The 20,714-nt window shown below is 43.6% G+C and overlaps 1 protein-coding gene across 16 annotated transcripts in view; it reads right to left on the bottom strand.

Moving 5' to 3' along the window:
• Positions 1-7,841, bottom strand: part of MTSS1 (MTSS I-BAR domain containing 1) — a 175,476-nt gene extending 167,635 nt beyond the window's left edge. For 5 of the 16 annotated variants that reach the window (XM_073330179.1, XM_073330180.1, XM_073330181.1 and 2 more), the window contains exon 1: positions 6,910-7,838. In XM_073330179.1, coding sequence (XP_073186280.1) covers positions 6,910-6,981 — 72 coding nt within the window. In that variant the 5' untranslated portion in view covers positions 6,982-7,838. Of the gene's footprint in view, positions 1-6,909 lie in introns of all 16 variants that reach the window. The other 11 variants (XM_073330172.1, XM_073330171.1, XM_073330177.1 and 8 more) reach the window with 4 other exon arrangements.
• Between the last annotated feature and the right edge of the window lie 12,873 nt (positions 7,842-20,714).

The following is a 20,714-nucleotide window of genomic DNA, read 5'->3' as shown; positions in this document are numbered from 1 at the left end:
ACTTTGAAGATGAAATGCACTATGGGCTCAACCCTAGTGCCAAGCATTCCGTCTTCAATCCAGCAAAGCACTTCCGTGCAGAAGCAGTCCCACTGACTCTACAGGGACTTCTTATGTGCTTAACGTTCAGCACGATCTATACATTTTAGTGCTCTGCTGGATTGGAGACGGTATATAATGCTAAACTGACAAACCTAAACACAAAGAGAAAACAAATCCACCCTGCTGAGAGGCCCTCTGGGGGGACTCCTCCTTATTAATTCAGAGCCCCCCTGATTCTGTGGGTTCAAAGTAGACCCATGCGTCTTTTAAGTATAGCTGTCATTTTATTATTCTGCTCTGTGACATGGGATTCTTCCCCCCCTCCTCCATCGAATACCTTGTATAGACATTTCCATGGACAGATCGCTACTTCCCTCCTGATTAAAAATGGGGATTTGTAACTGAAAAGCTGAAAACACCAAGACAATGATAGTGGTGCTTCTAGAAGATATTCTATACAGATACACAAAAGTGCTCCATCACTTAGAGCAACAAATAGGTGACCAAGAGACATGCATACACAGTACAGCACTTGCTATTGTATACGGCTGGTTTTAATGCACCTTTTCCAGGTTCAGAACCGAGGAAGCGGTGAACTCTGAGACACATCAGTGTTTGTTATGTATTAACCAGTGCTGGGTGCATAATTACAGAGTCTCGTTATTCTCAAGCATTTGTTCCGTTAATTGTATTTTTTATGCAAAGCTGCACAACCTCTTCTAGGCTACAACACTGGAAACCTTACTATGTAGCTAGCCCAAGGCAATCTGCCTGATCGGAAAGGATTTTTTAAAATATTTTTTCCCTCCACACTATATCAGGAAACAAAACTGCCCTCTAAAGACTTGAGGGGCAGATCCTCAGCTGCTGTAAACTGTCATCACTCCACTGCAGATGATTTACACCAGCTGAGGATCTGCTGCTAAAAAGAGGTTGTAGTTATGCATTTTCATCTCTCTGCCACAATTGTATGGAACATACCAATAGGCCCAATACACTGATAAGCATTCAGTATTTCTTTTCCTAGACTATCACTCAAGCTTCGTGATAAATTCATGAGATTTTTTTCTTCTGAAGTCCTTAAGACACTTACAGAAATATTCTGCAGCTGTTTGTAAAGAGCAAAGAATTTCAGAGAAAACAAGCTAGTTGCTTGCACAAATTGCAAACAATCAGCTGTATTTGCTATCCACAGAAGTGTTGACAGCAAAACACCTATTCTAAAAAAAGAAGCTGCATGGAGAAAAAAAGAAACACACTGTATAGTATAAATACAGGAGTCCCTATGCTTGAAACAGAGCTCGTCTTCAGGAATCATGGGAGAGAGACATGTAAATTCTAATGTAGTATGCATTGTGGTAATCGAAGAAGTCCTTCTCTCATCTCCCTTCCCCCCCAAAGTCTACAACTGTGCTTTGCACATTTATTTAAGTTAACCATTAAAAGAAAATAATGCTAGCCATATTAGAAATTGGATGGCTGGAAGACCTTAAATTCAGCTGTAGTATCTATATTTTACTTCAGTTTTGTTACTACCAGCTTACTCCAAAGCTTTTAGAGACAGCTTGTTTGAGAGATGCTATACAAAATAAAGTCAGGGTCCTGGAAGCAGATATATGCGGGCAGCCTCTTGTGTTTGCACAGATCTGATCACGGGACCAGGACCATTTCACGCCATATTTGTGTGGTAACTGGCTCAGCACTTTGCTTACCCCAACAATGGCTTAGCATTGTTCGAGTCACATCACAAATATTTTCATCTGTTTTTCAAACGTGCATTTCCTTGTGTTCATACCAAACACAAACAAAAATGCCACCAGCTATCCCTAACCACCGAATCAGTGGTAGAACCTAACTACCAAATTGCTTCAAGAACTATAGCCATTTCCCTTGTGGCATCCTGTGACAAATTTTGCCATGTACATGGTTTACAACTACTCTTCACTCTTCCCATACTGAAAATACACTGACAATCGGAAAAATACTCAGTACTTAATATTTCTCATCTCTCAACCACTCATATACATTCTCTTATCTATTCTCCTTTTGGGCCCACTCAGATTTCTATCCTTTCTATATCTCTACCAGCAACAGCCTTGAACATTTGACAGCAACGATACCACATTCCCATCCGAAAGAGTATTACTAGCCACCACAGGGCAAAATAAAGTTAGTGGTGTCTCTCCAACTTAGCATTAAAAATAAAAGTCACATCAAGTCTTTGCTCTCAATTACTTCATGGAGACTTCAACTAAAAGACTATAAAAATTTATATTCTCTTATAATTAGGCCTCTGTATTTCCATCCCTTATTAGGGAAGTGGGCACTGATCCTTAGAAACATATGTTTCTATTCTCCAAGAAAATGTATATCCCCTTCTTGTATCTTTAAACTGCAAATCCCCCAGCACCTCCTACATCTGGACAAATGAATGCAAATATCAGTCATCTTTTAAGATTTGTTTTCATAAAAAAAAAAAAAAGTGGTTAAAAAACCCTGTTCAATATAAGTCCAAGCAAACTCATGGATATAATCAATGTAGGCCTGCCTGTTATCATTTATTTGTATGCTAGGAATGCCTGGAGACCACAATCAGGACCAGGGCCCCATTCAACCAGGTGCTGTACAGAGCAATAGCTCCAACAAGCTTACAGTCTGAATAGACCAAACAGATGAAGGGTGTGTTGGGGAAAAAGGATGCAACATGCAAGCAAGAGTGATGAGTGGCACACAGTATCTTTGTTCCCTTTTTGGGGTGAGGGAGGAGCGAATAATTATAATGTGGAATAGTGTGACTAAAGTGGAGCGGGAGGGAGTAAGTTAAGAAGAGCACAGAATTAGGAATAAGAAGGAAAGGAAGAGCAACACTGAAAAGGGCGAGCATGATCTGCATCTAAAGATAGGATTGTTTGAAACATGCTCTTTAAAAGCTCACCACAAAATGATCTCCACACATTTGCTGTACGCGATGAGAAATACTGAAATTAACAGCGTACTACTGTACAGTGCTTCTCAGTGTTTTCTTTCCAGAAAGGAGTTACAATCCATTCAGATCAAATGCTATCTTCCCACAGGGAGCTACAGAAAGCACATTACATTCACAGGGAAAACTGTACAATGTTAGCACAGCATATAAATCTACTCCTCAGAGGGCACAAAGCAAGTGTTTATTTTTTTAATTTGGACCACTTTGAAAGAGATCTTACATATAACATCTGTACATTATCACCTCAAGAATAGATTGTAGGGAACAATAGTTCATTAAGAATGGACAGCTAAATTTCTATGATTCGCTTGAATTCTGAAGTTGCCAAATCCTGATTCTGGAGCAAAAATACCAAGCATGGGACCAAATGTGAACTTGTCAAACCTGAGTCTGTCATAGTGAAGACCCTGCATACTCCATGATAAATCTGACCTAAACTTTGCAGCAGAGGGCCTGGATTTTGCCTACACAGCAAACTGTAAATTCCACAGCAGAGTAAGATAAAGTAAAAAACTGAAGGGGGAGGGGTTCCTGAATTATATATTAAAATGAACAATACAATATTCCTTGTGTTATTTAATTTGATATTCAATTTAATTGAGAAAGTAAATAAGGAAGTGTTATTTACTCCTTCTCATTACACAAGAGCTAGGAGTCACCAAACGAAATTAATAGGCAACAGATTTAAAACGAACAAAAGGAAGTATTTTTTCCACACAATGCAGTGTCAACCTGTGGAACTCTTTGCCAGAGGATGTTGTGAAGGACAAGACTGTAACAGGGTTCAAAAAAGAACTAGGTAAGTTCATGGAGGATAGGTCCATCAATGGTTATTAGCCAGGAAGGACAGGAATGGTGTCCCTAGCTTCTGTTTGCCAGAAACTGGGAATGGGCGACAGGATGGATCCCTTGATGATTACCTTCTGTTCATTCTGTTCTGTTCATTCCCTCTGGAGCACCTGGCATTGGAAGATAGGATACTGGGCTAGATGGACCTTTGGTCAGACCCAGAATGACAGTTCTTATGTTCTTAATTATACAATGCTCCAAATTTTTTAATTTACACATAGCTGCCAAACTTTGCACTGAAACCACACCTGCATTGTAGAAGTTGCTGGAAAACAATTTGGAACTTTTGGCACTTCGGAAATTGAGAGAAGCAGTTTATGACTGTGGACTAGAAGCAAACTAGTTCAATGTTTCTGCTAAGACAACCAGCATTAGACTGGTTAAGCTTGCTAACATAGTCATAATTAAGTTTCAAAGTTAACACACCATTGAGTCTATTGGCGGAGATCACACTTTGAAGCTATTCTTTACAGGCTCAGAAGCCTTGTCCACTCTAAGGAAAGGTGGGCATCAACAACAGAACAGCTGAAGTGGTGCTAAACATAGTTTAAATACAAGCACAGATATGGGCAAGCAGTTCCAAATGGAATATATCTGCTTCTATGCTTGCAATCAAACAGTGTTCATCCATACCCATTGTTGACACATGCAATGGGTACTTTAACACTGACTCTCTGTTCACACTCTTCAGATTTGGGTTTTTTTCATCACAATGACTAAGAATAAAAATTAATAAAATGAAAGGGCTGGATTCTGTTGCAAATTCCACACCACTGCAGAGAACACAGGGCTCTGGCTACAGCCTTCCCATTATGGGAATTACGGACAGATCCTGCAACAGGATAAGTGGGCAGACCCCTGCTCAGATCCAAACAGCTTTGTAAGGAGTCCACCCCAAACAGTTCCACTTGTACGAAATGGTCCTTAGAAAGCTAAGTTCCATTTTACTGCAAAGGTACAGCTAGCTGAAAGCACCCATTAATCTCTGAAAAAATTATTTTTGTAAACTATCATTATCCTTGCACATAATTAGTAAAGACAGCTAATATTTCATTAATTGCATTAATGTAATTTAATTGCTTTGTTTAGACTAAACAATAAGGAACATTGTGCTTGTTTATCTAAACAGTGATCAACAGGGGTAAGAATTGGGGCAGTGTTCTTTTTCTTTAAATCTAATACACCCCTTCTAGCGTTCAGTCTAGAAAACAGGTTCCACTGCTAGTAAAGATTTTTTTTAAATCCACACCTATTCCCATTTCTGTAAAGCAGCAGTGTTAAAATCTTTCAAGTGAGCAGAGTTTCTGTGCACGTAACAGTGCATAAACACACACAACAGCAGCAGCAAAACAAGATGCATCATTTTCATTGGAGAGAAGTAAAGACATGTTCTGCTCTTCTCTATTTAAATTTTAAAAAAAAACAGATTTAATCTGGCAGAACAAAACATCTGCTAAATGTTCTTCTTGAGGTATAGTTAATGAAAATTATTACAGGGCGGAGGTTGGGTTTTTTTATGTCTTTTTAATGAAACCTACACTTAGTGTAAAGTAAAAAATAAAGCAAAATTTGGAAAAAACTACACTTGAATTACAGAATTCTCCTGATACACACATACACACACCTCTCCCCCAAACCTGCCGACTCTTTACAAGCCATGCTTTTAATTAAGATCTGTTTTGATGAAAATGCATGTGAAACCAACCTAAAAAATAATTCCTGGACCAGATACCTCCCCTCCCACACTGTACATACAAAAAAACATTAATTTCTAATTAGTTTTTAGCTAGTAAAACTGAGCTTCCATCCAGAGCACATCCACGCCCACCAGTGAATCCCTCACCTCTGAGAACTACCTCCACCTGGCACCCTCAATTCCCAGCCCTTCTAGGAAGAGTCCTGTACAAATTAAAAATACATTACAGCATCCTACAGCAATGATTCTAAACAGTGTAACACTTCACTACTGGCTGTATGTAGACTATAGCTGGATTCCCTCAAATCTAGCCCCTCATCTATGCCCCATCCACGAAAGGCATCTTGCCCTTGTTAAGGAGAACATTGTACAGTATTCCGCAAGAAGAGCTGCAAACACTGTAGTAACGTTATTTTAAGCTATAGTGGTTTGGGACCGTTACTGCAGAGATACTGTAGTTTGGTTTTTTTTAAATGAGACTAGGCTAGAAGATCCTCCCTATATATACATACATACACACACATACACACATACATATCCTGCAGAGAGGCCCTTTGCAGTCAAGGATGCAGTCAACACCCCTTAATTGATGGCTCCCTTACAAGAATGATCTTCATAGATTGTGATTTCATTTTGCAAGGGGGCAAAGCTATGAGAACTGATGCACTTTGCATTTAAACGGACTCAGGAAAGGGCAGCTACCATCCATATGAACATACCATATACAAAAACATTAATCACAGATTAAGATACAGTTTCAACCCAGAAAAACAAATATACTTTTTAGTATCTGCAGGTCCAGATTCTTATGTTGCACTCATCATGGTGGTATATTGATGCCTATATTGCCCCTTTCAGCCCCACCCTAGGGCTTTCCAACACACTATAATAGGTGTCCTACACTGAACCACTACTGGCCTTGTTGCATTTATTGTTAGGAATGGCACAGCCTAAACCAGTTTTAAAAAACGGTATAGGAAACGTAGGCCCTAAGGTAAAGAGACCTAAACTTAAACGTTCAGGGACGGGCACTGCAGGAGAAGGACGTGGTGTCCTGCAAGTAACTCAAGAGTCAAAACCATCAACAATTACCTAGCATACTGCAAAGAGCATTTATAACTGATGCCACCACGCATCCAAAGATTAAACATGGGGTCTCTGTCTCACCTACAAACTAAAGTAAGGGGCTTTGGGTGGGGTAGGGAGTTAATGCAATGACCCTTCAATGCAGCTGGAATTTATGGTGCAATCATGTGGTGCTTGTAAAGTTTACCCAGCAAAGGTTAGTAGATGGCTTCCCGGCACCTGGTCCCCCACTTCCCTCTCAATCACTTACCTTCATGTCGCTTATGATGGTCTGGAACAGCCCTCCAAGCGCACTACATTCCTTCTCTATCACAGCCTCCATTTTCCCAGCTCGATCACACAAGAGGACACAGACACTGCTGCGATTTCACAACCCTAAAAAAAAATAATCGCCCCAATCTCCCACCTCTAAACAAAACCTGAGCAGCTCTCTCTCTCTATATATATATAAAGGCAAATCTAAAGGCAGCAGGGAAAATAACTGAAATCCTTATCTATTTTTTAAAAAATCCCAATGTTATTGGTGTCTATTTTCTACATACAGTCCCCAACAACCCCCCCAAAATGTCCTGAGATTTAAAACGAAGCTGCTACTATCCCCCCACACAAGGGCAACAACAAAATCCATCCTTGTGCATAATGGGTCATGCCCACAAGTAGGATCAAACCTGGTATTTCAATCTAAAACAGCATCAGCTGTTTAAAAATACATTTAATGCACCAGATCTGCTGCCTACCAAAAAAAAAAAAGAAAATAACTATTCATTTAAGGCAACAAATCTGATCGCAAAGAAACGCATTTAATACACCCACGATACAGCTTGCACTTAAAAAAAAAAGTAAAGCGCCTTTAACAAAACAAATCAAAGGCTTGCCAAAAAAAAAAAAAGAAGCCTAATGCATTCAGAGCAACAAATTAATATTTCAATTTTAAAAGCCCAACTGCATTTATTAATGCGCTCGATCGCCTGGCTGCCTCGGCGGGAGGGGAGCCAACTACGAATCCAATGTTTCCAGAAAGCCCCAGTACACGGGATTCAGCGGGTCTTTATTGGCAACCCCACCCCCGCGAGCCACCCGGCCGGCAGAGCTGCCCCCCTCTCGTGCCCCTGTGCTGCGCTGTGACTGGCCTCTCACGCGGAACGGCGCAGGCACAGCTCCTCTAGCTCTCCTCGCGAGCGCGCGCGCGCCACTGCCCAGGCCCTACTAACTCACCTCCCCGGGAGCGGGGGCGCGTCACGAGCGCACAGTGCCCGCACCGCCGCTGCTGATTGGCTAAAGGGAGAAGGGGCGGGTGGGGAGAAGGGAGCTGCTGGCTCCGGAGCGCGCACGGGAGTGGGAGCCGGACGCTAGCGAGGGAATGGCAAGGAGCTGCCGGTTCGAGTCCCGACTCTGCCACTGTGGGAATGAACGGTGGGGCTGCGCGTCAGGATTCCGGAGAGACTGGTCCTTCTAGGAAGAGGCAGTACTAGGATCCTGGGTTCTGCTCCCAACTCGGGAGGGGTTGGGGTGCTACTGACTTGCTATGGCTTTGCCCCTCCTGCCCCCAGCCATGAGAAGTGGCATGTGAGAAGATCCTGAGGTACAAAAGGCCTATATCCAGAGGGATTAATGAGCTAACCAAAGCGAGGGTGTGTGGTGTTGCAATCAACAGCTTTTTCTACCCTCTGTCAGGCTGGTGTTTGTACTCCCCGCAATCTGCCCCTTCAGTTGCCAAATTGTCATGCAATTTTAAATATAGTGCTCGCACCAAAAACCATGCTAGAAGAATATTTTTAAGGTTGTAAAGTCAAGCATGCTAGGAAATGCAAGAATTAAGGCTGTCTGTGCAGGGGTCCTATGAAAAATTAGTGCAGTACATGATAATTTCATTAAACGTTATCATAATGCACTCAAGCAAGCTGGCCAAATTAATGCTGCATGGGCCCCCTTAATGCTGGCATTTGCTGACTTTAGAGTGCTTGATCTTCTAACCTTAATAATGTTCTTTGAGAGAGAAAGAGTGTCTAATGTCCTAGGTTTTTAAAAAAGCAAACTGAAAAAATAAATTCTATCATGGGGCATCATGCTGATAATCACATGGTTCATCATTAGGTCTATTGCACAGACTTTTACCAGGTAAGCTAATGGAGTAACTGATAGCAGTAGTAGACTGTCATCCTCTATGTGGACTAGCACTAGAGGGGGATGGAATGCTTTGTGCTTGGGTTTCATAGATATTTGCTGATAGCAAAGGCATGATGAGATTTGTGAGTCTTGGGTTCCATCCCAGGCACTGTAGAAGACTGTACTCTCCAAGGCACAAGCGTCTTCTGCCCATTACTCTCTAACTTGATCCTCTTCTACTCTGTTCCCTCCATTCTCTCCCAGTCTACTTCTGTCTCTTCCCTCTCCCTGATTACTCATCCCAGTCCCATTCTCCTCACCTACCTAGTCTGTCGTCATTCCTTAGGCTTCTCATCCTAGTCATAGTCTCCTTGCCGCAGCAAGTCCTGGTTTCATCCCTCTGGGCTCCCACCCCTCCTTGTCCAGCTGGTCCTGGTCCCAGTCCCATTCTCCTTCCCTAGCCAGTCCCAGCTTCCCTTTCTCCCTCCCTCTCTAGTGCCAGTCTCCTTCCCCCAGGCTCCTTGTCCCAATCAAATCCCTATCCCTCACACTTCAGGTGTGGTTCCTGTCCCCTCTGCATTTGAATCAGGCAGCTATCTGCTCCACACTGCATGGGCCACGTGGTGGTTGGGGGAGGGAATTGAGAACACAGGAGAGACTGCCTCTCAGCTCTCCATTCCAAGTCCCAGCTTATAGCACCCCAAAGATGCAATTTAACCTGGAAATTTAACTGCAAAGGTTTTGCAAGTTTCTAATACGCATGTGCAAACAGCAATTTTTAAATGGCTTATAACTTCCCCAAAGTTGAGCAGACTTTAACAGGGTTGGCAAAAGGCACATCCCTGACACAAAAGCCATTCACCTTCAAAAGCATGAAGGTGCTAGACATGTTCAAAGAAAAAGTTACCAATATTTTTTTAACATGGGCAATTTGATAATAATATCCTTGTTACTGAAAACAGCTGAACCATTCTGGCTGAAATTCGCACCCTCCTTCCCCCAAGACAAATCAGCCTGAGGCAGATGCCTGGCATAGAAAATTTCAGCCCAAACAGTTAAAAGTTATAAGCAACTGAAAACAACATTTTATAATTGAAAGTGTAGAGCAGCTTTAATAATAGGTGGTGCGTGTGCGTATTATCCCATAAATGGGGCCCAACCAAATTCACGTTCCATTTTGGTCAATTTTCCAGTCATAGGCTTTCAAAAATCTTAAATGTCACGGTTTCAGATATTTATATCTGAAATTTCACGGTGTTGTAACCATGGGGGTCCCAACAAAAAAGGGGACCGTGGAGGGTTGCAAGGCTATTTTAAGGGGGGTTGCAGTATTGCCACCTTTACTTCTGTGCTGCTGCTGACAGTGGTGCTGCCTTCAGAGCTGGGCTCCCAGCCAGCAGCTGCGGAGCTACCTGCGTTCGGGGGAGGTTCCAGGAGATGGGTCTGACCGAGCCCCAGGAGTGGCCTCTGCAGGGGAAGAGGAAGTCCCCTTCCTCCCCAGCTCAGCTGGGACTAGCATCTGGAGATCCGCACCCAGTAAGAGAGGTCCCAGTCCTGCCCCTCCCCTACACTAGCCAGATTTCACAGGGGAGATCAGATTTCACAGTCCATGATGCATTTTTCATGGCTGTGAATTTCATTGGGCCCTACCCATATGTAAGTGGGGGAACAGTCCCGCTATTGTGGGGAACTTTCCTGGCTTCTGCACTACCCCGGTGAAGGGGGCTAGCGAAAGGATTTGAGTCCTCGTTCCCACTTCCTTTGCCCAGTGGCCTCCCTGCCCTTGAGGACTGCCCTTCAAGTCTCTTGTCTGGCAGAGTCCTCGTAACTCCAACAAGGCTGGGCCCAGGATTCCTCGGGGGCTCGACCCCCAACTCTGCTGTGGTCACCTAGGACAGGGGCTAGGGTGTCCCCACTCCGGGGTACTCTCTCTGCACTGGGCACTTCTCTGACCCACTGACCATTACATACAAGTTAAAGCAAATGCAAGTTATTTAATCAACAGTTAATTTTAAAAAGAATAAGGAAAAATGGGAAAGGTTAAAGGAAATACATCACCCCGCTCTGTGGCAGGGAACATCACAAACAGTGTCTCTGGAATGTCAGGGCAGTTCACAGTCTGTTCCTTGTGAGTCCCAGGCCTTCTTCTCAGGCTCTGGCTGTGCTGCAGGGATGCTGTGGGTTGGACACTCGCTCTGGTAGTGGCCACACGCTCTCAGGCTCTAAGTGGTAGGACCCTTCTTCCCAGTATTGCCCCCGCCTGTCGGGGTTATGATCCAAGCCTGGCCTGCAGAGCCTCTTGGCTGAGGCGTCTCCCTGTGCTGGGCCTGCTGCCCAGGGTCCCCCTCGCTCTCCCCAGCTGCTCACCACACCCAGCTCCGGACTGCTCCAGCCCCAGCTTCACCACTCTGTCTCTGCTGCTCTGCCTCCAGCTCCCTGGGCTACTTTTCTGGCCCCTCTGACTCTGGTTGCTGCAGCTCTGCTCCCAGGACAGGTCTGCTCTCTCTGGGCTGTGCCTCTAGCTCTGGGGCTGCAGCTCTGCTCCCAGGACAGGGTCTGCTCTCTCTGGACTGTTTTTCTGGTCCCTCTGGCTCTGGCACAGCTCTGCTCCCCAGCTCAGCTTGCGCCCCTGCTTTCTCCTTAGCTCAGCCCCACACTATCTGACCCAGACAAATCCAGCTCACATGGGGGACAGGACCTCCCTGGCCTCCTGACTCCCTGATTAGCCTGCCCGCCCTGTCATTCAGGCTGACCTGGAGCATTGGTCTCAGTCTCAGGGTCCTAGTTTCCCATAGACTCTTCCCACTTTAGTACTGGGAGCTAGCCAACCAAAACACCCCCACTGAATGTTAGTAAGCGGGCAACAGTCCCCTTACACATAAATCCAGAAATGTAGTAATCCTTATTGTTAAGGTTGATAGTCTGAGCATTTATATCAAATAAAAATACTTCTCTCAAAACACCAACATTTGGTCTATTAAAATTTCATCCAGTTCAAAAGCTTTCTACAGTGAGGCCCCAAATCTGCAAAGAATTATAATTGTGCTTGATTTTATGCACTATGACCCCAGTCCTGCAAGCACTTACACATTTGCTTAGTAAAGGTAAGTATTTGCAGGATCAGGCAGGGCCATAGTGGCATCACATTGAAATTTGTGGGAATAGTCACAATATGGAAACTTAATCCTGTGCTCAAGTACTTTCAAGACTGGGGCACTGGGTTTCTACTGTTGCTATCCCTGGTGGAGCTGCACTGGTGGGATATTAGACTGAATTATTGCACAACTTAATAAGCTCCCAGATGAGGATCAGGAAAATATAAGTGAAAAATAATATGCTCTGCACCTTGCATAAGTACTCTCACTCTTTTGCTCTCTGTATTATTAATGTATATATGTGATGGGTTAATTTATTTACATTAATTTAGTGCTAGTGAAAAGTGCCAGAGTGATCCTCACTCTCAATAAAGCCAGTGCAGCACACCCATTAGCGCAATAGTCCCCAAACTGTGGGGAGCACGGAGGAACGTTTGGGGGGCCTGGCAGGCCCAGGCCAGCCCCCAAAGGGGGTGGGGAGGGAGTGCCACCCAGCCTCACTCTGCCCCCCAGCTCTGCCATGGCTCTGGCCCCAGCCGCGGCCCCTGACCACAGTCCGGCTCCCAGCCACAGTCCTGGTCCTGGGGGCGGGGGAAGTGAGACAGATTACAGTAAGGTAATGGGAGGCACCACATAAGTTTGGGAACCACTGCATTAGTGGAAGACACTCTCACTGCTCTCTACCAGATAGCCTTAGCTGTGCCCTGGACGGACACCTCCTGGTCTGAAAGAGTAGTTCAGTCTCCACGGCTTATTAAATCCTAGCTGCTTCTAAAGAGAATTCTGACTAGTGCCCATTCTGGCAGTAGTGTGTGATATGGGCACCTGCCTGATATGAATTGGACTGTGAACACCAACTTATTTCCCATAACCAACCAAACAGCCTTCACAGGGGATAGATTTGAATCAGCAACTTAGAGATGAAGGTTTGTATCACATTATCATTCCCTTCAGTCACTCAGTCTAGGGGATGGACATTCTTTTACCATAGGTAATATTTAGTATCTCCTCCTTTTGTTGAGTCAGTATTTCTGATGTGCAAGGTTTGCAATAATAAAAGCCACATCATACCATATGTGTATGGGACAGGATAGAGGTGAATCTGGTTCTAAATAGAAAGGACAGTGGAAGGAGATGTTTCAGTCAATTCCTTGAAGATTGCATTACTTTGGTCATTTTTTTAGATACATAAGCTGGTGTATCACTGTAGTGTAGACTCATAGAATCCTAAATTATAAGGCCATAAGGGACCACCATGATCATCTAGTCAGATCTCCTGCACATCGCAGGCCACAAAATCTCACTCCCCCACTCCAGCAACAGGCCCATAATCTCTGGCTGAGTTACCGAAGTTCTCAAATCTTGATTTAAAGACTTCAAGTTACAAAGAATCCACCATTTACTCTAGTTCAGCAGTTCCCAAACTGTGTGTCGGGACCCCAAAGTGGGTGGCTGCCCCATTTTAGTGGGGTCGTCAGGGCTGGCATTAGATTTGCTCGGGTCTGGGGCCAAAGCCGAAGCCTGACCCTCACTGCCCAGAGCTGAAGCCCAAGCCCCACTGCCCGGGGCCAAAGCTGAAATCCAAGGACTTCAGCCCTTGATGGCAGCAGGGTTAGAGGCCCCCTGCCTGGGGCTGAAGCCACTGTGCTTCGACTTTTGACCCCTCCCCCCCCCAGGGTGGTGGGGCTCAGGCTTTGGCTCCCCCGCCTGGGATGGTGGAGCTCAGGCAAGCTCAGGCTTCGGTCCCCACTCCTCCTGGGATTGTGTAGTAATTTTTGTTGTCAGAAGAGGGTCGCAGTTCAATTAACTGCTCTAGTTCAGACCAACAAGTGACCTGTGCCCCACTCTGCAGAGGGAGGCAAAAAAAACCTCAGGGTCTCTGCCAGTCTGAACCTGGGGAAAAATTCTTTCCTGACCCCAATAGGCACTAAATTTCTAATCTGCCAGGGGGTGCTCCCCCATGGCTCCACCCAGGCCCTGCCCCCATTCCCCCAATTCCCCACCCTCACCCTGCTTCTCCCCCCGCCCCCGTCCCGCCTCTTCCCCATCTTTTCCTGCCCTGCTTCTTCCCACCCCAGGTCCACCTCCTCCCCCAAACGCGCCGTGCCCTCGCTCCTCCCCCACAGTACCTCCTGATGCAACGAAACAGCTAATCCATGGCAGGCGGTAGGCGCTGGAAGAGGGAGGTGCTGATCGGCAGGGCCCGCAGGTAGCCAGGAGGTGCTGGGCAAGGGGGAGGCATTGATAGGGGGGCTGCCAGTGAGTGCTAAGCACCCACCATTTTTTTCCCATGGGTGCTCCAGGCCCAGAGCACCCACGCAATCGGCGCCTATGCTGACCCCAAATATGGCAATCAATTAGACCCTGAGCATATGGGCAACACCCATCAGCCAGACACCTGGAAAAGAATTCTCTGGAGTAGCTCAGAGTCCTCCCAGCTAGTGTCCCATCTCAGGCCATTGGAGATATTTGTTAATAACAGTCATAGATGGCCCATATGCCATCATAGGCAACTTCATCGTACTATCTCCTCCATAAAGTTAACAAGCTCAGTCTTGAAACAAGTTACAGTAGAACCTCAGAGAAACAAACACCTCGGGACTGGAGGTTGTTCATAACTCTGAAATGTTTGTAACTGTGAACAAAATGTTATGGTTGGTCTTTCAAAAGTTTACAACTGAACATTGATTTTACTATGCAGAAGAAAAATGCTGCTTTTAGCCAACGTAATTAAAATGAAACAAGCACAGAAACAGTTTCCTTACTCTTGTCAAATCTTTTTATTTAAACTTTCCCTTTATTTTTTTAGTAGTTTACGTTTAACACAGTATTGTATTTGCTGCTTGTTTGTTTTTTTTTGGTCTCTCCTGCTGTTTGATTGCGTACTTCTGGTTCCAAAGGAGGTGTGTGGTTGACCGGTCAGTTCTTAACTCTGGTGTTCATAACTCTAAGGTTCTACTGTAGTTTTTTTTGCCCCCATTACTCCACTTGGAAGGCTGTTTCAGAACTTCATTCCTCTGATGGTTAGAAACCTTCATCTAATTTCAATCCTAAACTTATTGATGGCCAGTTTATATCCATTTGTTTTTGTGCCAATGTTGGCCCTTAACTTTAATAACTCCTCTCCCTCCTTGATGTTTTTCCCTCTGATATATTTATAGAGAGCAATCACATTCTCCCCTCAGCTTTCGTTTGGGTAGGCAAACAAGCCAAGCTCCTTAAGTCTCCTCTCATAAGGCAGGTTCTCTATTCCTCTGATCATCTTAGTGGCCCTTTTCTGCACCTCTTCCAGTCTGAATTCATCTTTCTTAAGCATGGAAGACCAGAATTGAAAACAGTACTACAGTGAGGCCTCACCACTGCCTTGTAGACTGGTAATAATACTTCCCTGTCTCTACTGAAAGTACCTCACTTAATGCATACTAGGATTCCATTAGCCTTTCACATGGCTGTATCATATTGGCAGCTCACAGTATCCTGTGATCAACAAATACACCCAGGTCTGTCTCCTCCTCTGTTACTTCCAACTGGTAAATCCCCAGTTTATAGCAAAAATTCTTGTTGTTAGTCCCTGAGTGAATGACCTTGCACTTTGCACTATTAAATTTCATCCCATTTCTAAAACTCCAGTTTTCAAGGTCATCCAAATCTTCTGGTTTGATATTCTGGTCCTCCTCTATATTGGCAATACCTCCTAACTTTGTGTCATCTGCAAATTTTATTAGCATACTCCCACTCATTGTGCCAAGATCATTAAAGAAAATGTTAAATAAGATTTGTCCCAAGACGGATCCTTGAGGTACTCCACTACTAACCTCCCTCCAGCCTGACAGTTCACCTTTCAGTATGACCTGTTGCAGTCTCCGCTTTAACCAGTTCCCTACCTACCTCTAGATTCTTGTATTAATCCCCATCTTGCCCAATTTAATTAATAATTTCCTATGTGGAACTATACAGAATGTTTTACTAAAACATTTAATGGGTAGATTAGATCTACTGCATTTCATTTGTCTAGAAAATCAGTTATCTTCTGAAAGAAAGATCAGGCTGGTCTAGCATGATCTACTTTTTGTAAAACCATGTTTTATTTTATCCCAAATACCATTTGCCTCTATGTCTTTAATAACTTTATTTCAAAATTTGTTCTAAGACCTTGCACACAAGTGAGGTCAAACTAAAGGGCCTATAATTAGCTGGATCACTTTTTTTTTTCTTTCTTAAATACAGGTACTATATTTGCAGTTCTCCAGTCATAGGGTATGACCTCAAGTTTATGGATTCATCAAAAATCTTTCCTATTGGACTAACAATTTAACATTCCAGTTCCTTTAATATTCTGGGATGGAGATTATCCAGCCCTCCTGATCTGCTCCCATTAGGGTGTTTAAGTTTGGCTTCCACCTCAGATGTGGTAATTTCTACTTCCATTTCCTTGTTCCCATTATCCACCTTGTCACTGCCCCCAAGCTCCTTATTACCCTTATTAAGAACTGAGGCAAAGTATTCATTTAGGTGTTGGGCCATACCTAGATTATCTTTAATCCCTATCCTCACTGCTTAGCAGACCCACTTCTTTTTTTCCTTGTTTTCTGTTTACTAATATGGCTAAAGAACCTTTTACTATTGGTTTTAATTTCCTTTACAAGGTCCAACTCTGGCTTTTGGCAGTTCTCACTTTATCCCTACACTTTCTGACCTTCAAGAAGTAGCTTTTCTTGTAGATCCATCCCTTCTTCCATTCCTTGTAGGCTTTCTGCTTTCTCTTAATACCTGTTTGAGATGCCATTTCATCCAGTTTGGTCTGCAACCTTTCCCTTTGAGTTTTCACCTTTGCTTGGGATGCACCCTTCAGATTGCTTCTGCAACTTTGACTTAAAGTAATTCCAAGCCTCCTCCACATTCAGATTCTTGAGTTTGTCAGTCCAGTCCACCTCCCTAATTAATTCCCTTAATTATTTAAAGTTTGCTGTTTTGCAATCAAGCACCTTAGTTGCAGATCTATTTTTGTTTATCCTTTAATTGAATTTAAACTGGATTAACTCATGATCACTCGAACTCAAGGTTCTCCTCTACACCCAGTTCTACTATGAGCTCGCTACTTACCAATACTAAATCTAAAATGGCATCACCTCTTGTTGGTTCAGTGACTATTTGGTGAAGAAATCTGTTAGCTCTCACACCCAGGAATATCTAGGCCCTACCATTATTAGTAGGGCTACGTACACACTACAGCTTAAGTCGGTATGAGTTATGTCGCTTAGGGGTGAGAATAAGCCACCCTGCTGAGCAACATAAGTTACACTGACATAACTGCCGGTGTGGACAGCACTATGTTGGCAGGAGAGCTTCTCCCACTGACATAGCTACCACCACATGCGGGAGCTGGAGTAATTAAGTCAACAGGAGAGCTCTCTTCTGTCAGTTTAGAGCCCTGTTTCCCAAACTTGGAACACCGCTTGTTCAGGGAAAGCCCCTGGCGGGCCGAGCCGGTTTGTTTACCTGCCGCGTCTGCAGGTTCAGCCGATCACGACTCCCACTGGCCGCGGTTTGCTGTGCCCAAATTTCCTGTGGAACAGATACTCTGAATTTCTGTCAGCACTAGCCTTTTCCCTTGGAGTGCTGAATCCAAATGGTGGTTTAAAGCATAACTAAAAATGAGTTTGGTGGTGTCATCATAATCTAGGGGTAGCCATCTCTCACAGTATTTCTGGAATCATCCTTATTTAGTTATGGGAAACCACTTCTGCAAGCATTGATTGCAACACATAATTACATCCAAAGTCTGTTTCAGAACTTATGAAACATCATTACATTGCAGCATTGGATCACCAAGCGCTGACATTACCATGAAACACGTTGGATAGCAACATGCCACCAGGATATCACAATATCATAATGGCTGAGTGTGTCTATTAGACAACACTCAAAAAGGCGAGAACCCTAAAATTTGTTAGCATCACAATACCACCACACATTCTGGCACGCTTCAACACATTTGGCAGTCCACTGATAAGAGGCCTATTCTGCTGAAACTGCAGGGCTGCTCCTGGTCAAGAATGAAATTATATTGTCAGAGATATGTAAAGAACTCTGGACAATGTCTGTTGTCACTATACTTGGTTTGAGTCAGTGCTACTGGTCCTCTTGAATTCCATTGTCAGCTCTGCCTCTGACTTGCCACATGACCGTGGGAAAATCTCTTCTTCTCCTTGTGCCTCAGATTCTCCATCTGTAAAATAGGGATATGATATTTGCCCAGGATTGCAAACACCGAGATATACTAATGGAAATTATTGTAAGTGAAAAATATTATTGCCATTAAAAATATTAATTATTTCATCAGTATCCCCTAAAGTGTTTAACTGCAGCAGTGATTTTGACCCTGATCCTAAAAACATTTAACCATGTATGTAACTGTACTCATGTGAGTAGTCCCATTGAAGTCTAGACTCTAGATTACACATGTGTTTGAGTGTTTTCACGATCAGGGTTATAGTCTGACCAATAGTTACAAAAAATGGTTATTCACCTTTAAATTACAGGGTTGCTAATTCCATGTAATGTTGTTCCCCAGGAAAAAATTGCTCCATCTATGATACAATGCAGGAGGAACCTGCACCTCCAGGTGGCTGATGGTTCAGAAAGTAGATGTGGTTAAATATGATAGCCAAAGGGTGTAATGATTAATTGAGATATCTCATTAAGAAATTGATGCCATTCATATTATAACACTCTATTACTTTTCTATAGAGTCTTTCATCCTCAAGCTTTCCTAAAACACTTATGTAAGCTTAACAAACAAGCACACACATTTCTCCTTATATTCCCAGTATTCTTAGGAGAAGAGCATAATAGCTGTTGTTTTCCCAATCTGTCTCTCCCTAAAGCCGTCTGATAAGCCTTTGCATTTCAATGAAGTTAAAAGGAAGGTCCATATTTTTCTCCACGTGGACTCAGTACTGACTCCGGAGAAAGTGCCACCTCCTAAATCCCCAACATCACTTCCTACATCTTCAAGCTGTTCCTTGGAGATGAAATATCCCAGAGCCAACCTGGTACAACCCTGCTTGGCTTTTCAGAGCTGGTGGGATCAGGGTATAAGGGCTAATTGGATGAGAATGTAAGATGGCTGGCAGCATTGCTGAAAAGGGGACAAAAGAAATGGGAGAAAAACAGAACAAAAATCAGTAGTAGACTTTTGAAAGCCTGGGATCTGGACTGCAATATAAATATTAAATAATAATTGCTCCTTAGCACTAGTGAAGGATTTAGGTTATTTGTAAGTTACATAAATTATTGATTGTCATATCTGCAGCTGGGAAGCAGGTGAGGTGAAAATTTCACATTTTCCTGAAACAGGTGTTTTTAATCTGGTTCCTAAACCACCAGTGCCAACCCAGAAATGGTGCATTTGTGGTTTACCACAATTTTTTTTGTGCTTTATTTGTGTTTCCCTCCCACCCCCTTATTCCCAAGTGCCATTTTAGTTCAAATATCTCTGCAGTAGTTTGAATTTAGTGCTTGTGGGCAAAGTAACTGAGCTGCTGTTCCTACATAGAAGGGTTTATTTCTGTGCAGCAACTCTGTCTAAAGACTACCCACAGGCAACAACTCCACAGTAAGATACCTATGCACTGCATCAGCCCCACTTTTAGTTATAAACTTTTAAATATATTATATTGATGTAAAGTACAGTCTCAGCAAAATCAAACACAGTATGTCATTCAACCAGAGCACATCAAGGCTGATCCTCTCATTTCTAAATGGTATAAATTAATCAGGATTCTACTTCTAACCCTTCTCCCTACTAAAAAGACAGCAAAAATATTGCTGTTTGTGAGTAATAAAAGATCAGACTTTGGGTTTTTTTGTATTATCAGGAACTGTATTACATAAGAATGGCCATGCTGGGTCAGACCAATGGTCCATCTAGCCCAGTATTCTGTCTTCCAACAGTGGCTAATGCCAGGTGCTTCAAGGAGAATGAACAGAACAGGTAATCATCAAGTGATCCTAATCAGCTATTGGCTATTTTTACTTTACATCAGTGGAAATTAAATTGTTGCTTGCCAAGATTCTTCTTAGGCTGACAGATTTAGAAAATGGGCCCAGGCCTGCAGCACATTTTCAAGCAAAACTCCCATTATTCTCAATGGGAGTTTTGCCTGAGTAAGGACTGCACGTTGGGCCTCTAGAAACAGCTGTTACATATTCCCAGACCTGTACAAGCATGACATATTTGTTTCCCATTAAACAATTCATTGTATCTCATCTATCAGAAAACAAAATAGGTTCAAAAAGACTTGTGTGTGTTATTTATTAAAAATAAGGGGGGAAAACCAAACTCTGGTCATGGGAAATTTGCAAAGTGAGAAAAAAGGGAGCTGCGGGAAGCAGCAGCCAGCTCATCCCTGGGGCCCTCAGCTCCCGTTGGCCAGGAATGGTGAACCGCAGCCACTGGGAGCTGCGGGGGGCTGTGCCTGCGGATGGTCAACGACAGCAAAATGTCTTGTAGCCTGCAATCGGATTACCCTGATGGGCCGCATGTGGCCCACAGGTGGCAGGCTGCCCACCATTGCATTAAACACTTAAGTAGTTCCAGACTACACATATGCTTGAAGTTAGGCACCCTGCAGAAGAGGTGCCTGTGATGAGTGTCACTTTCCCAAACAGTCAGTGTGTTCTTTTTTCAAGCAATATTGATATTTTCTTTTAAAATGATGACTTTACCTCTCCAATACATCTATCAGTCGAGCACTTTTCATACAGCCTCTTCTTCCTCTTCAACCTCTGGATGCCATTTCCTACAAACACTAATTATTTGGGATGATATCAGCTTGAACTGAATTTCTTC

This window comes from Lepidochelys kempii, chromosome 2, assembly GCF_965140265.1.
Source record: "Lepidochelys kempii isolate rLepKem1 chromosome 2, rLepKem1.hap2, whole genome shotgun sequence".
Classification (NCBI taxonomy): Eukaryota; Metazoa; Chordata; order Testudines; family Cheloniidae; genus Lepidochelys; species Lepidochelys kempii.
The sequence above is the reverse complement of the archived record's forward strand: the minus strand, read 5'-3'. Positions and strand labels throughout refer to the sequence as shown.